At 43.1% G+C, this 17,286-nt stretch overlaps 1 protein-coding gene across 4 annotated transcripts in view; it reads right to left on the bottom strand.

The window, feature by feature from the left end:
- Positions 1–17,286, bottom strand: part of Adamtsl3 (ADAMTS-like 3) — a 321,025-nt gene that overhangs the window by 207,531 nt on the left and 96,208 nt on the right. For all 4 annotated transcript variants that reach the window (NM_001107533.2, XM_087558105.1, XM_087558126.1 and 1 more), the window contains 1 exon segment: positions 9,926–10,053. In NM_001107533.2, the coding sequence (NP_001101003.2) occupies positions 9,926–10,053 (128 nt within the window).

Here is a 17,286-nt window from a genome sequence, read left to right as displayed (position 1 = left end):
ACCCTGGGCGGGTGCATTTTCTACCAGACACAGCAGATTACCCTTTAAGGTGACGTGACATTTCCCCATTACTGCTTGAGGGGTGTGTGTGGAGGAGGTGGTTCTCATTTTCACACATTCAGGTCAATAATTCAGCATTTTAAAACTTTACAAATATTCTCAATCTAGAGAGCGTGGAACTTATTTAACTTTTTATTGATTCCTTGTGAGTTTCACACCATGCGCCCCAGTCATGTTCATCACCTCATCCCTTTATAATCACTCTCCACCCTTGCAATCTGCCCTCCAGAAGGAAAAAAATCTCATTGTGGAAGCTACTCACTGTCAGTCTGTCCCACAGTATACCCTTCTGTCCACACATCTTTACGTACAAATGTTCATTGCAATGAATGACTGGTCTGGTTTGAGGTCTCTGGCTTCTGCTGTGCTATCAATATTGGATCCATGCCAGGCCTCCTCTCAGACATCCAGTTGTTGCCCTGTTTCATGGAGATTCTGAAACTTTGGGTCTTACAGAATGGCACGCTCACCTGCTCTAGCAGTTCCTAGATGGGGTAGATGTTTGGGTGGACCAACTCAAATCCCCGGATCTGGGCCTGGGTAGTAGCTAAACTTGTCAGCCCACCAGCTCTCCTACTCTCACACTCTCATGGCTGGCTTACCAGCAGGGCCAGCAGGGCCAGCAGGGCCAGCAGGGCCAGCAGGGCAGGTGGAGCCAGCTCTATTGTGCTTCCCAGGTGAGGTGCAGAATCTGCTCCCCCAAGTGCTGCAGTAGGTAAGGGGCCCGACCATCTCTTCTGCTCTCATGACCCAGGGGTCAGCTCTCCTGCCTGCCACAGGCAGTGAGAGGCAAGGGGAGGCATCTTTCCCTCTCATCGCACAGCAGACAAGCAGCAAGGCCAGCTCCTCCTCCCACTGCTGGCTCTACTGTGCTTCCTGGGTTAGGTACTGATTTCCCTAGTGCTGCAGATGGCAAGGGGTAGGGCCAGCTCTGCCCAGCCTTCAGTCATCAACAGGGTCCCAGGCAGAATCCTAGCTGAGTCCTGTGACTGGATGGTTGACCTTTCTCTTCTATTTATAATAATAAATTCAGCATATACCACACTACCATGTACACATATGTCTATTTCTTTATTGACGTGAGAAGGCCCAGCCCACTTGGGCATTCATGGACAGTTGGTCCTGGGAGGAATAAGAAAGGTAACTGAATGTGAGTCTGGAAACAAGGCAGTGAGCCGTGTTCCTACATCTTTCTGCCTCTACTCATGTTTGAGTTCCTGACATGATTTGCCTCAGTGATGTGCCCTGAGCTGGCAATGTAAGATAAAAACCAGCAACAGAGAAGAGCAACACTATTTTCCAGAGGGCTGGAGTTTGGGTCCCAGCTGCCACGTCAGGGAGCACGACGGTGTACATCCAGTTCCAGAAGATCTGACACCATCTTCTGGCCTCCATGGGCACTACACACACATGGCATAGACTTACGCCGATGCATAAACATAAATTTTAAAATCTGGGAAAATTTTCTAGGCAGTGATGGTGCACACCTTTAATTCCACTACTCAGGAGGCAGAGTGAAGCAGATCTCTGAGTTTAAGGTTAGCCTGGTCTACAGAGCTATTTCCAGGGCAGCCAGGGACACGCAGAGAAACTCTATCTCAAAAAACAAAAACAAAAACAAAAACAAAAACAAACAACTTAGTGCCTGTTTATGTCCTGTTTGCAAATTAAGGAGACACTGGCATTTTTATGATATTGCGTCTTCCTATTAATGATTATGCTTTGTAAATGTATTCCATATCCTTCATAGAAGCCATTGCAAAATGCTTTATATTTTCCTAATGTTCAAATGTTGCCTTTCGGAATGCTGCTTTCTAGCTTCTTCCACAGAGTAAGAGCCCAGTTATTTATGCATTAGTCTTGCCCAGAATTCTCCAGTGAACTCCACAAGTAGTCCCCGGATTTGTGTACAGGTACTCTTGGATTTATTATCTGTTTGAGCTGTGAGTCTCGAGAGTTATGTCTTCATCTCTAGTCCTCGAACGCTGTGTTTTCTTGTCTCACGACTTTGGCTACACTGAATATAAACAGTGGCATCAGGGAGCCTTACTTCACACCCGTTGTTAGAGACCGTGTGGCTTCATTGTGAGATGAGGCATGACGTCCGTGGACTCTGGGTGCAAATGTCTACTTCCGCTAGGAATGGAGGGTTTTCAAGCTTTCACCAAATACATAACTGCACGGCTCCCCTCCTTACATCATGGCTGCTGTGCCTGCTGCTGCTCCTAATGTTGCCTCCTGTTCTGTACTCTAACCTCACAAACTTGAACCACAAGTGCTCTAGTGCTAGGAATCTCTCTCCAGATCCCTCAACACTGCCAGGCACATCAGGGTCACTTCCTACAATTGGCATGTCCTCATTATGCACGGTACTGGCTTCCAAAAGGACATTTTTATACAAGTCCATAATGTACTCCAAACATGTCTGCCTCTGTACTCCATACTCTCTTTCTCATATATCCAGCCCCGTGCGTGCCTTTCATTCCCCTAGATGTGTGCACACATGATTTATGTATCAGTGTAAAATCTAGAATACACACGTGAAAGAAAACACACGATATTTGTCTTTCGAGTGAGCTTAATTCCATTAATATGACAAACTCCAACTGCAGGCACATTCCTGAAAAATGACATAATTTTGTTTTTTATGGCTGAATAAAATTCTATCATTCAAATACATGTCATACACACACACACACACACACACACACACACATCTGCAGGCTATATGCATTCTGCCTCCTTAACTATGTACAATGTAAGTGGACCGATACATGTGTACCTGAACCTTTTGGGAGAACGGTAGTACACATGCTCTACAGTGGAAATTTTTTTCCAGTCATAATTGAGACCAACATATTTAAACCATGGATTTGTTTTCCAAGCTGTGTAGAAAACCTGCTTGGGAGAGGTATGAACCATAAAGGGTTAGAGTGGTTAGAGTTGCAGTTCCTGAGCTCTGCCTCACATATTCTCCTGGCACGGGCTCCTGTTTCATGGAATGAAACTTTCTTAAGCCAGGATCCCACTTCCACCACCAGGACAGACAAAGGATCAGCCATACACTCCAATCTGGCCTTCAGGTTTCCCTCCGGATCTCCTTGATTTCTTATTGGTTCAGATTTAACTTGAAAAGTATGCATGTCTAATTAACCTGGAATTTCTGGGGGAGGGGTCAAATAAAACCTAGAATAAAATTTCTGTGAATCACATGCATTTCTAAGAAATATTTCAGGGGTTTTGTCTACTGCTCACTCAGTTTCTCTGAAGGGTCATATCTTAAGAAAATCTAGCACAGGGACACACCCAGGACAGGTAAAGTATAGGACGCTTCGGTCATCACATGGATCCTGCAACCTTCCTTTAGTAGCTGTGGCCTTCCCTCTCCTCTTATCCCACCACTTGGCAACTGTTAATCTGCCCTTTATTTCTGAAAGTCTGATCACCTCAAGAGCACTGCATAAGTAGAATGATGCAATTGGCCGCCTTTGCAATCTTGCTTTTATAAATGCCATGTTAATTCCCAGAGATTTGCTCAGGTGTTTCTGTCTGTCATTGATTTATTATACTTCGGTGTATATTCCATGGTTTAGAGGCATGATAGTCTATGTTCACACAACAAAGGGCATCGGGTTTCTCCCACTTTGTGATTATGGTAAATAAAGCTTCTATAAACAGTTATGCAGTTTGTTTGTTAAGGTTTTTTCTTTCCTAGGATAAATAGCTAAGATAATAAGTGCTAAGTTTCTATACATACATACATACATACATACATACATGCATGCATGCATGCATACATACATACATACATACATACATACATACATACATACATACATATTTTATTTACTCATGTATATGGGAGGGGGAATGTTTGTAGGGGCCAGAAAGGTTGTTGGATCCCCTGGTGTCAGGGCAATTGTAAGCCGTTTGGTACGCGCGCTGGGAACTCGGGTGCTCTGTAAGAGAGGCAGATACTCCTAACCGCTGAGCAATCCCTCACTCCACCCCTGTTTTCACTTTTGCTGTCTGTGTTTTGCAGTCCTCTGTGTGTTCAGAGGGATTTATGCTTAGGTTTGGGTGGTTATAAATGACATTATGTTTCAGATTTCAGTGACTGTCCATTTACCATTAGTAAGATAAATATTTATATATTTTTATATATTTATTCTGCATCCTGGGCCCTGCTAAAGTTGCCTTTCAGTTGTATGTCATTTTATAAATTCCTTGAGATTTTGTACATAGACAGAAGTGTTCTCTTCAAGTTCTCTTTCCCTGTTGTAGTGGCAGGAGAGGAGTCCAGCACTCTGTGGAATGATGGCGGGACGATCAGCCTAACCTAGCTGGTTCCTGCTGTTAGATGGAAGGAGTGGGCTGCTGCGAAGTCTACAATAGCTACAGGTTTGGTGTTCTTTATTAAGTTGAGGATGTCCCTTTTTAGTCTTACTTTTCCAGGCATTGTCTATTGGTGTTGACTTTTGTCAAATACTTTCTCTGTGTTAACTAATAGGACCTGTGTATGTTCTCTTTAGCCTGTTAAAATGACACTGACTGACTTTTGAATATTAACCCATCTAGATGCACAGTTCTTTTATAGATTTGTGACTATGAATTGACATGTTTAATTTATAATTTTTACATCTATATTTATGCCCCATTCTTTCTGTATAGTCTTTCTTTGGTTTTGGTCTTAGTGTTATACTTCATTCATAAAATATGTATGTATTAGTATATTCTCTTATTTTGTGGAATATTCTCTACAAAAATATTGTAAACTCTTCTCTCAGTGTCCTTTAGACTTTGCCTGGATAGGAAAGAATATTCATATTACAAGTTCGAATTCTGTATTACAGAGCTATTTTAATTGTGTATCTTATCATAACCATATACCATCAGCTTCGTGGGCCAGTAAACATTAAATTCTGGTGCAAGACCTGGAGACTGCCTGAAATGACTTAGTTTTCTCTGCAGAATCATAAGAGACTGCCTGTGGTCGCAGAAGCTCCTGTTTATAGTGTGCAGGACTAAGTGCGGAGATAACTGGCCAAGAGATGAGAGTAAGTGATATTTGAATGCTCAGCCATAAATAGAGCATCTGCATCAGCCCCTCTGGTGTACAGGGAGCATTGTAGAAGAGGGGGCAGAAAGAATACGAGACCCAGAGGAAGGTGGCATGGTGTGGAATGCTCTTCTCCAGGCACAGAAGCTACTACACACACCTTGAACAACAGCTCTGACTGTTTGAATAAGACCTGTACAAGTTTGAGCCCATCAACGTGCTCACAGGCCCTACCCACCCTGAGGGTCTGTGGTCCATCAATGATTACTGGGGAGGGAGAGACTTTCTTCAGTGGTGCAGCTGCTGGTAAGGTAACCATGATCCTGCAAGCAAACACTGATACTCACCTGCCTGTGTAAAGTTTCATAAGTAAGTGCATTGTTATATATAACAAATATATGCAAAAAAGCAAACATTTAGAACAAAGAACGGGGGACACCACACCCTGGAATAGTTAGACTCTAGCTTCTTCCTCTACTGCAGCAAAGGCTGTGTTCTTTGAAGGGAGATAACCAACGGTAAAGGCCTCTGAAAAAAGCCATATGGAAATCTACTATTGAGAAGCTTCCTAACACACACACACACACACACACACACACACACACACACACACACACACACCCCAAAATATGTGTGTATGTTTCAATGAAGTTTCCCTATGGGAGGTGGTGGGAATAACCTCTCTCCCAAGTGTCATCGGATATCAAACAAAAGCCCCATGCCAGATGCGTTTCTTCCCTTTGAGTAGTTGGTCAGCGGGGTCTCATAAACCCCAGAACAATACAGACCCTGGTCATTGCTCTTGGTTACCCTCTAGAACTTTCTGGTAGGATCATATTGCTGAAGACATAAGATGCTTGAGTCATTGGACACAGAAAAACCAAGCTGGTTCTGACCTGGAACCTTCATCCTTCCCAGGCTAGGTTTCACTGTTTCAGAAGGAGCTTTTCAGGCTACTGAGGGAGGAGAGTCATCAACAGGCTCACCCACCTGTGAACTTTGCAAGCAGAAGGAATGACCAGCCACAGAAGAGTCCTCTGGGTGCAATTGTGGCATGATAATCTTAGGAGTATCCAACTGCTTTCTGATTGGGTTTAAGGCCCACTCCACAAGACAAAAGTCACACCTTGTACTGTTAACAGGGCCAGGAACTCAGATGGGCAGAGCTTGGATCTTAGGCAGAACTTACTACTATTATTCAGCTAAATGCTCATGGTATTAAACTGCATCTTAAACACTTAACTTTATTCCTCAGATTAGTGCAGTTCTCAGCCCTGGTCATAGACCTTTCTTTTTTGTAGCAGACAGTGGTTAACCAAGACACGTACAATTGATCAAAGTGCAGAGAACAAGTGCCTGTTGGGTGCTCAGCTCTTAGTGGGACGTCAATATTATACCCCACACAAGACTCAAGGATCATCACCAAAGAGGAAGACGTTTGTAAAAGCCAGAGGCAACAGAAACTGCTGTGAAATGGTACTTTCTGGTCTTGACAAAGACTGTCTACATAGACTCACAATGGCTCTAAGTGTCTGCACAAGACCTGCACAACATCAAGTCAGCCAAAATTCCACATCGGATGGAGGGTGGAATAATGAAGTCCTACCCCGAGGAGCAATTGGCAATTGATAGTTTCTGGGGGATGGGAAGTAAGTTTTCTATGGGTGTGGCTCATGATAGGCTGGCCACACTCCGGTCGATGAGTCATCGATGGCTCATACTGTGCATATATGTACCCTCACTGTCCTCTCACAGACTAGCAGCATTAAGTGGACTCCCTAGGCTCAAAAATATTTCATTAAGTTGGGAGGGGAAAGTGGTAACAGATGGGAGGAGATGAAGGGGGAAGTGTAAGTGGATTTAGTTAAAACACACTATATTCATGTATTTTCAGACAATGAAAAAAAATAATTGTGGGTGCTTGAGAGATGGCTCAGTGGTTACGAGCACCTGCTGCTCTTTCAGAAGACCAGAGTTCAAACCCCAGCACCTACTGCCACCCATAGATCTAGCTTTAGGAGATCTAGTACCCTTGTCTGTCTTCTGAGGGCATCTTATGCACACACACACACACACACACACACACACACACACACACACACACCCCACAAATAAATAATAAAGTAAATTTTTAATAAATAATCAGAATAAAGATTATATTCTTATCTCCAGAGTTAGTCTGGACTGTGAGATAACAGAACACAAACTTCTTGGGGGAAATTACATGTACACCATCATGTACCTGGGTAAAAATTATCATTCGAGTTCAAAAATAAAGACAGCTTTAGGCACCCAGGTATCTCTTGAAGGAAGGAGTATTCCATAAAAATGAAAGATGGCTGCTGGCACTGAGCTAGCATAGGAGTGGGCACAGAACAGGAGACTCTAAGCAGCCCCACCTCCCATGACTGACGTATTCGCTACTGAGAAATTCAGATGCCAGGGAGTTACCACTTCAGTCTGATGCTCACTGGTCACCCCAGTGAGCTCCAATGGAGTGAAGGGCTGAAAGGGCAGTGGCAGCAGCTTGGTAGAGACTACTTGGACCATTTGTTCACTTGTACTCACATGAGAGTCACAGTATCCTGAATAGCACAAATCAAGGGAACAAGAGGCCGGAGAGCTCAAGGAACTGAGTTTAGAGCTGGGCAGTGGCTCAGAAAAATCCCTGAGGGTGCCTCTGGGAGCTACCTTTAAATACCTTCCAAGCCAGAGAACGTGGTCCTCTGCTCACAACAGTAGGATCCCTTTCCTCTCCTGCCCAAAACTCCCCTCTGAGCAGAATCAGGGAAGACAGAAGCTGAGCAGTGCCCCCTTATCTACATCCACTTAGGATAAAGGAGCCATAAACTCTCAGCATCCTGAGATGCATTACGTGGAGAGATAAGGTCCAAGCAAGACCAAAGTAATTTTAAATGAATTGAGAGCTATAAATATTTTGGTTCTATGATGAGGGAATGAAAATTATCACCCATGGACCTTAATGTATTCTTCCAAATTCTTTTCAACAAGCGCAAGTGTTAAATTTGTTATTATTTTAGAGAAGACAGTGGAACAAATGCCACTTATTTGCCATTGCCATTCCAGCTATTGTTAATTTCAAGGTATTCATATTCCTCAGATTCGGGGACTACACAGAGACATCCAAGGCATAGCCTTCCCCTCTCAGTTCCCATGCTAATTGCTCTCCACAGACTGGTGACTGACCAGCACTGCAGAGGAACTTATCCTTCACCTAAGAAGCCATTGCCCTTCCATCTCCACAGGTTCTCTGATGGTAGGTCTCAGTAGGACATATATGTCCTGCTGTTTTAAGACATCCCATCATTCTTCTGCATATCACAATGTGTTTAGAGTAGTGGGGCCCTGATTTCTTAACAGGAATGAAAGAAAAGATCAAGCATTGTCCTTCCCTTCACTAGACTAAGCCTGGATTCCATTCTATAGCTATTTATATAAGCTGATGCCCTGTCAAATTTCTCTCTAGATGAAACAATTGCCATGCTCCAGCAGCCTTGTCATGCCTCCCTGGATGAACCAATGTGCCCTCCTTCTCAAAGGAATCTGTGTTCTTTTTGTCTACCATGCCCTGCACTGTATTGAGGAAACTGAAGGACATACTTAGTCACTTATCTAATGTACTATAAAATAAACATCATGAAACATGAACTGAGCAGAATAAAAATGCTCCCTAGTGTCAGTTTATCCTTTCACACAACAGTATCCACATCTAAATATGGCCTCTGTAATCTAGGAGTCTTTTGTCTGGGACCAGAAGATGAGGTTCAATCAACCTGAGGCTGTGCCTTACCTACGAACAAGGTTTTAAACTCTCCGTTGAACCACAGCCTCCCAAACAGCAAAACAGCAAGAACAACCTTACTAGAGACTTGTGGCCTTTAAAACTAAGCTGATCTTATATTTAGCGTCTCTCTCTCTCTCTCTCTCTCTCTCTCTCTCTCTCTCTCTCTCTCTCTCTCTCTCTCTGTGTGTGTGTGTGTGTGTGTGTGTGTGTGTGTGTGTGTGTGTGTGTGTGTTGTCTGTGTGTCTGTGTGTCTGTGTGTCTGTGTATGTCTGTGTGTGTTATACATTTGAATGGGTGGGCACACTCATTTGAGTGTCATATGTGGAGGCTAGGTGTCAATGTCCAGGATCTTCCTCATAGCTCTACATTTTATTTTTTGAGGCAGGGTCTCTCATTGAAAATAGAAGGCTTACCATTTTGGTTAGAGTAGCTCAGCAGCAAGCCCTTGTGACCCACTTATTTCTGTCCATCCTATACTGGGTTACAGGTGTGCACCACCACTCCTGGCCTTCACATGGATACTAAGACTCTGAAGTCAGTTCCACAAGTCTGTGCAGCAAGCATTTTACCCACTGCACCAGCTCCCCAGTTTCTGCATCACCTTCTTAGCCCAAGGTAGGTTCACAGTAAGTAAGTGCAAAAAAGGAATTGTAGTCACAGCCTTTCAAGGACTGCCACCAAGATAACCTGTCCTTTTGCCCCTAAATCCTGAGGACATCAAACCAGCAACTGAACTTAACATGCCTTCACTTTCCTAGGACTAAAGCGTCTGGTTTTTCTGAACCCCATGACTGTCACGCAGCTAGGACAGATGCATCTGCAGGTATGGACAGACATACCTGGAAGCAGCACCATTCCCATTTAAATATGTTAACTCAAGATTGGCTCAGTTACTGTTGGTAGACAGTAAGCCACCAGATGGAAAATGTCAGAGCATACCTTCTCCCCTTCACTCACACAGTCACAGACGCACGCCACACAGCAGCCAAGACACCACTGACCTTCCAGTCAGACATCTTCGCAAAGAATAGGAGGCTCCTCCCCCACAGGTCCGGGAGCAGTCACTCCAGTCTCCCCAGGCATCCCAGTTGCCATCTTTGTCTTCATCGGAGTGAGCATTTCTTGAGGTCTGGATGTGGGGGAAATGCAGCTGGTTACAGAAGGTCAGATATCACCTCATTCTATGCACAGGAGACATCCACAGCAGTCCAGTTCCATGAACAGGTTAGCAGTGTGGACGGTCAAAGACTCCCAGGACACCAAGGGGAAGTGACTAGTCAGTGACTGCAAGGTTCCTGCCGTGCACAGGGAGAAAGTAGCTGGCATGTGACACATGACCCGGGGCTTACAGTCAGCAATACTGTATCACCTACTTAAGTTGGGGAGGGAGTTAGATATCATCTTCTGTGCTTCCCTTTACAAAGAGTAAAAGTGGAACTGAAGGGAGGGCTCAGCAGTTACAGGACTGGTTGCTCTTCCAGAAGACCAGGTTCGATTCCCAGCACCCATGAGACAGTTGTCCATAACTCAACAACTGTATGTAACTCCAGGTCTGGGGAATTCAATATGAACACACGTGGTGTACAGACATACAAGCAATCAAGCCACCCACGAAATAAATAAATATATTGTTTATATTATATATATAATAAAAATAAATACACATAAAATAGAAATAAATTTAAAAATAAAATCTCAAAAATAGAAGGGAGGAGATGAGAGCAATATAGAATAGACATAGCAATAGTAATCATATGTATTGATCATCTGTATTATAACAATAACTAATATGAATTAACTTCCTCATAATGCTTTATCACTGAATATTAACACAAAAAATGTGTTGCATTATGGCATTTCATAAATGCTTATGAAGGACTCTTATCATACCTACTAAAAGCAATTTCTAAATATTTTAATTCTGAGATAGCGTCTTACAGTGTAGCTCAAGCAGACACTGAACCTACTGTGCTCCCCAGGCCGGTTTCCACCTCATGATCCTCTTGCCTTGGTCTCCTAAATACCAGCATTTTGATCCTTTTAAAATAGATAAATCCTTGGTCTGGAGAAACTGCTCAGCAGCCAGGAGCACTTGTTGCTCTCGAAAAGAAACCTAAGTTTGATTTCCAGCAAACACATGGTGATTCATAACTGTTCATAACTACAGTTCCAGGGGAGCCAATGCCCTCTCCTGACCTCAGCAGGCAGCAAGCACACAAATGGTCTACAAACATACATCCACACATAAAGCAAAATGAATAAATAGAATAAAAATGGTCTTTAATCTATAAATTCTTAAAATACGTCAGACCCATTAGAAATGTATGTTAAAATGTGCTGAAACCATAAAGTGCCAGAAAAATCCTATGCCATACAGACATTGACAGTCATAGGGTTAACTTAGGAAAGGCTGTCATATTTATCAACATGGTTGGGGGAGCTCCCTCGTAGAAGCAGGGGGAGGGGGATAGGATGGGGGTTTGCAGGAGGGAAACCAGGAAGTGGGATAACATTTGAAATATAAATAAATAAAATAACCAATAAAAATAATAAATAAATAAATCATAGAAACAAAAGGCTGGTATAATTTAATTTCTTTAAAATAAAAATGCAAAGCATTTTCCCTCCACTTTCATATAAAAACAGCCTAATGAACACACACAGGAAACAGGGCAGTGAACATACAGTATCAGAGCTAGAAGAGCACACATCAACTTGGCTCTAAGAGGAGAAGAGGTGGACTCATCCTCACTGACCCTGAGGAGAGTCACAGGAAGAATGGTGCTACTTCATTCTCTTCATCAGTCACAAAGACGCTGACAAGTCTGTCCAGGCTTAAAATCAGCATTGAGCCAGGCGGTTGTCATGGGTGATGGTTCTGTTACTTCCTGAACTTGGATGGTTTTTGAAATTTCTTTCTTAAAAGTATTTTAGGCCGAAATACCATCATTGGATGACAACATCCTATCTGGCTACAAGTCTGTGTCGTGTTTAACAGGTTTAAGTCTGCACATGAATAGAGAAATAAATGCTCAGATAATAAAATGCCGGGGACTGAGGGGGCTTCGAATGGCTTTAGCAATATTTTGTGTGGTGTCTCCATACTTCCTAGCATTTTTAAAGGGCTTATTTTTATGTTGTGTTTAATTATGTTTATTCATATGTCTGGCATAGAGTGACTGAGGGCCAAGCCACTTTGGAGTTGCAGAGGGTAATAGAAACCCTGGGGCAAAGTGTTGCAGGTATCTGTGGTCCTCCCGAATGGATGCTGAGAATCGAACTCCAGAAAAAGCAGTAAAGGCCTCTTAAATGTTGGCCCATCTCTTAAGTCCCCTGCATCATATTTTAAAAGGAAAAAACACACATAATGTCTCACTTAAAGCTAACAAACAAAAATCCACCTCCTTTTGGACTATAGAAATGATCCAATCAGACAGAATTTAATACGGAGGGTGTAAGTCAGAGAACATAAAGATGGCGGATGAGAACTGTGAAAAGGACTATGAATGAAAGCATGTGCCTGAATTAGCTATTGCCCAGGTTCCCTTGAGCCTTAGGGCAAGTTACACCATCACCCCTCCCCCAGAAAGTTAAACTGGGAGGGGATTGGGAGGGAAGACCTTCAAAACTGAAATGGAAAAAATAGTGACGATAAGCAAAGATGAAGGTTTTCCAATAATGTGCAGTCAAGTTCCACCAGCCATCGGTCCAACAGCTTCTATTAATAGCACAGCGAACAGCCTTCTAGAGCAGTGCTTCAGTGTGAGTAGAGAGATGGAAAGGATAAATATTTGGCAGCTGATCAAATCTGTCATCGGGAATGGGAGCTAATGAAACCCATACTATTTACTGTTCTAATTAAGACACTGTTCAGTTCAATTTTCTGCCCTGAATGTCACAAACATAACTATACCCTGTCTATCACTGTATAGTATAAAATATAAAATTCTAATTCATAGAAAAATACAATTAGCAGTTTAATGTCCTCATCTAGAATTTTAGATGGGGTGAGTCCGGATCGTTTAGGCAAATGTTTAAGCTGTACACAGCTGAAATTGGTTTTTCTTCTTGTCACTTGATATATGAATTGGTCGAATGTGAAAAGTTGAAAAATATCATCATATATTTTTTAAACGAAAGTTGAGCGCTCCCTGCAATATTGTTTTAATTTGTTTTTATTCCCACCATCCCATCTGTTCCATTTATAGTTAGAATCGGGTTTCTTTCCATAACTCCTCCACCTTCACTTACAGAAAACATCTTGATTCTAAAATAATTAAAATGGGCACGTTATAAAATGAAAACATCTGGTTTCCCTGATTGGATACGTCAGATTTTTCCCCTTAAGAAAACAGAAAGCAAACGGCATCTCAAGGAGTGCCGGTGGTGTTTTCCTTCTGTTAGGATGGCTGGGTTCCTCAGACCCCAGCACCATTTTCTGCTATCCCCAACCCTGTCCTACATTCTCCCTAGTTACAAAGTAGCAACAATGTCCCTGAGTTTACCCACTTCTCTCTTCTGAACTTCCTTTTCTGGAATTCCCATCTCTCCAGAAAAGTTGACAATGAGCCTCAGTCCTTGACACTGGAAAAAGAAAAGAAAACAAAACAAAGCAACAACAACAACAATCTTCTAGAATTTTTACAAAGCCTCTAGCATCTGGCTAGCATCCCAAACACTTTCTGCTCTCCCTGCTCTTTCGTGACTATGTTCAATCTCTGCACACAATTAAGGATGCAAATTTTAAATCTCAAAATGTAGTGTCTAGACTACGGCTTTATATCCAAAAAGAACAGAGGTCATGCATTGCCCCATGACTCAGATTCCCACATGAGTGTGCATATGCATATGTGTGTATAGTGCATGTGTACACATGGATGTGGAGACCAGACACTAACCTTGGGTGTTATTTCTCAGGGGCGTCCACCTGGATTTTTTAATTCTGAAATGAGGTCTTGTATTGGCTTGGGGCGCACTTCTTTGAATGAGCTGGCTCACCAGCCCAAGAAATCTGCCTGTCTCAGCCCTGAGATTACAAACATGCTATCATGGCTGGCTTTTCTGTGTAGGTTCTGGGGACTGAGCTAAGCGATCTCCTTAACCCATGACACATCTCCTTTGATAAAACTTCCCTCTCCCCGCCCCTTCCTGCTTCCTTTCAGTCTTTTTTTTTTCTTTCCTTCCTTTCTGCTCCTACCTGCCCTCTCTTTCTTCTATTTCAAGCAACATCGTTTATTGAAACTCTCTATGGAGGCAGTATTACATAATGATTAAAGCTGTTATGATAAGCTTTTAACCTTATCAAACGCACATTAAATCACAACGGTCACCATTCCTCACACAGTATTTAAAATACTCGTAGTCACACAGCATCTCCAGTGCCTCATAGATGTCACAGTTGTTGTTCTTAAAAATAACATCTTCAAAACAATGATGGAAAAGCCAGCTCTCCAGTTGCTGCTTATACAAGACTTAAAATTAATCACCGATAAACTTCCCCTTGTTGCTTTTGGCTCAGGGGGTCAGCCTGCTGAGGTCTGTTTGGACCCTGATCCTAGCACCCATCTGTAAGCCGTGCAGCATGACTTTGCAGCCTGTGTTCCCCAAGTCACTGATAAGCATGCTAGACATAGCTTCCTAATCAGACAGAATTCCTCTAATGTGTGTGCCTGTTTTTTTACAGTAGTAAGTAGACCACGATGCCAGGAGGGTAGCCCACTGATGAGGGAGAAGGCATGTGAATATGGCTTAATGTTACCACAAAACTATGAAACAGTATCAATCACCATTGTCAAATATTGGTATGCAGAAGAGAGTTGTGGAAGACGGAGGGACAGCCACTCATGGGAACTGAGTAAAGGCTTCCTTAGCTGTGAGGGCCACCGAGCCTCCTGAGAGGGTAGAGGTGTGTGGTGCCCTCAGTTTGACCAGTCCAATCCTAAAGCCCAGTGGCTACAAAGATAGAGATGGCTTCATGGTAACTCAGAGCAGGCAACTTCTGCTTACAAGTGGGTACTGCTTTTCCCAATTCCCTCATCAAGCATCTCTTTAAAACTGCCTTAGGTGGTTGTGAACGCTGCTTTATAAGGTAAGTTATTAAATGAACCCAATCAAAGTTTAATTGAACCAACGCCAAGTCTGTGGCCCTGTGGTAAGACCTAGACAAAGACCTAAAGGTCCATGGCCCTCCTAAGGCAGCTGCTATTCTAGCAGACAGTGCTGTGGGCCACTCCTTGGCTTGGCTTATGTCCTCTCTAAACACCACAGCCCCTCTGGTGGGTGCTCCCAGCACCTTCCTCGGGAGAGCAACACTTTGAGAACCATGTGTCCAGAGAACGACAGGGCTAAGGCAGCAGCCCCTTATCACTTCCCCTAGTGGATTCTGTTTTCCACTGTGAGATTTCTCCTCTGATGCTCATTTCCTTTGTGACCAGGAATCCAGTCAAACGCAGGCAGCGAGCTATCGTCACTCTCAGTTAGCATTCCAAGTCTTGGATCCATTCCACTGCTGCTGGGATCCTCTTGACCACAGCATTCTTTTGATATCTCAATGAAGCCTTTTACATTATCCACCACCCTCACCCCCATCTTCATTGCAAGCAGAGCTACACTTCTGGTTTTCAACAGTCTGCCATTTTATCTTGGGTATTCTGTGAGGAATGCACGTTCCCGGCTGGCATGTGTGGGCTCCCAAGCATCAGCTGGTTTTCTTATCCAAATATCTGTGGTCAAGGCTCTGCACTAGGTGCTCTGAAAGGGCAGCCATGGATCTAATCCCTCAAGCAGCTTTCAATGAGCCAGAAGGAAGATAGGTCAAGGGACACTATGAGGTGACATTAATCCTTAATTGTCAAGAAAAACAGATACATAAGCTGCGCTTCCACAGCCTTCCTTAGCAGAGCTCAGAGCAAGGTCAGCTCTTTTCCATAGAATGAACCAACTCTGTGGGAACCACATGATCCTCTCATACAATATTTTGGGTTTCATGGAAGCCCTTACTCTTTATTACTTTTTACTTAATTAATTTTTACAATCCAGTCTTTGCCCCTTCCCGGTCTGCCCTCCCATAGTTCCTCATCCCATTCCTCCTTCCCCTATGTCCAAGACGATGTCCCCACTTTCCCCCCACCAGGCCTCCCCACTCCCTGGCACCTCAAGTCTCTTGAGGGTTAGGTGAGTCTTCTTCCACTGAGGCCAGGCCAGGCATCCTCTTCCGGGTGTGTGGCGAGGGCCTCGGACCAGCTCCTGTGTGCTGCCTGGTTGGTGGCTCAGTGAGCACTTATTTTTGCTTGTCTCTATTTTCTAACTGCTAATGAATTATAAACACTTTTCAACTTGCTGATTTTTGCATCATTCATTGTGTGTGTGTGTGCACTCACATACATGTGCTTGTGTATGTGTGTATGTGTATATTTGTGTGTATGTATATGTGTGTGATAAAACATATTTTTTTTAAAGAAAAGAAAAACACCGAAGGAAAACCCGTGAGAACACATCCAAAGAAACCATGTGCATTTTGTGTCACTTGTTTTAGACTACCAGGCTTAATGATTGCTTAGGAAATCATATCTTCCCAAGTAAAATTCTAGCTTGGGAGATGTTGGATGAAAAATTTCCCCAAAGATATTGTTTACTCATTATATGGTCGCTCTTGGCAGAAATCCAGAACATGGCAGGAGCGAGTATGTTCACAGTCTCATAAAGGCTCCAATTTTGCTTGCTCTTCTTGGATCCCCAGGCATAAATCAAATCATAAATCATTTCCCTGACAAGTTCTTAAATCTGAGTTACACAGAATAGGGCCGCTCTGCTGGCCTTGCTAAAACATCAGTAATTAAACACAGATTTCACATCTAAGGTCACTTATTGGAAATGCCATATTAACAGCTCCATATTAACAACAACTGCAAATGAACTGAGTTCCCGTGAGCTATTACTTCCCAGACATCAAATAAAGGCTCATTCTACTGTTCCCACAAAGGTTACTTGAGGAGATCTCAAACCACTCTGTTTCTGTTAACAGTAGATGCATTCTTTCAGGTTCCTACTACCTTAAGGTTTTAAGCAACAAAACTTTAAAAGTATGAATTGGATGGATGTCATAAAAATGTCACTCAAGTTGTCACTCAGATCAACAATCCAATTGGGCCAGGTTGTATTAAACACTAATACACATGCTAGGCACCACTGATAAATTCCCAGGACTCTGAAGCCCACCTCTCCTTCTCCAGGTCATACTACTCTCTGCTAAAACTCACTGGCTGGAGAGTGGTTGGACAGCCTGTGGGATTCATGGCCCCTTCCTAGCCAGTCTTTATTCCTGGCCATTGTTACCACCATAAGAGAACTTCAGTCTCACTGA

The sequence above is a fragment of the Rattus norvegicus genome, chromosome 1 (assembly GCF_021556685.1).
Source record: "Rattus norvegicus strain SHRSP/BbbUtx chromosome 1, alternate assembly SHRSP_T2T, whole genome shotgun sequence".
NCBI lineage: Eukaryota > Metazoa > Chordata > Mammalia > Rodentia > Muridae > Rattus > Rattus norvegicus.
The sequence above is the reverse complement of the archived record's forward strand: the minus strand, read 5'-3'. Positions and strand labels throughout refer to the sequence as shown.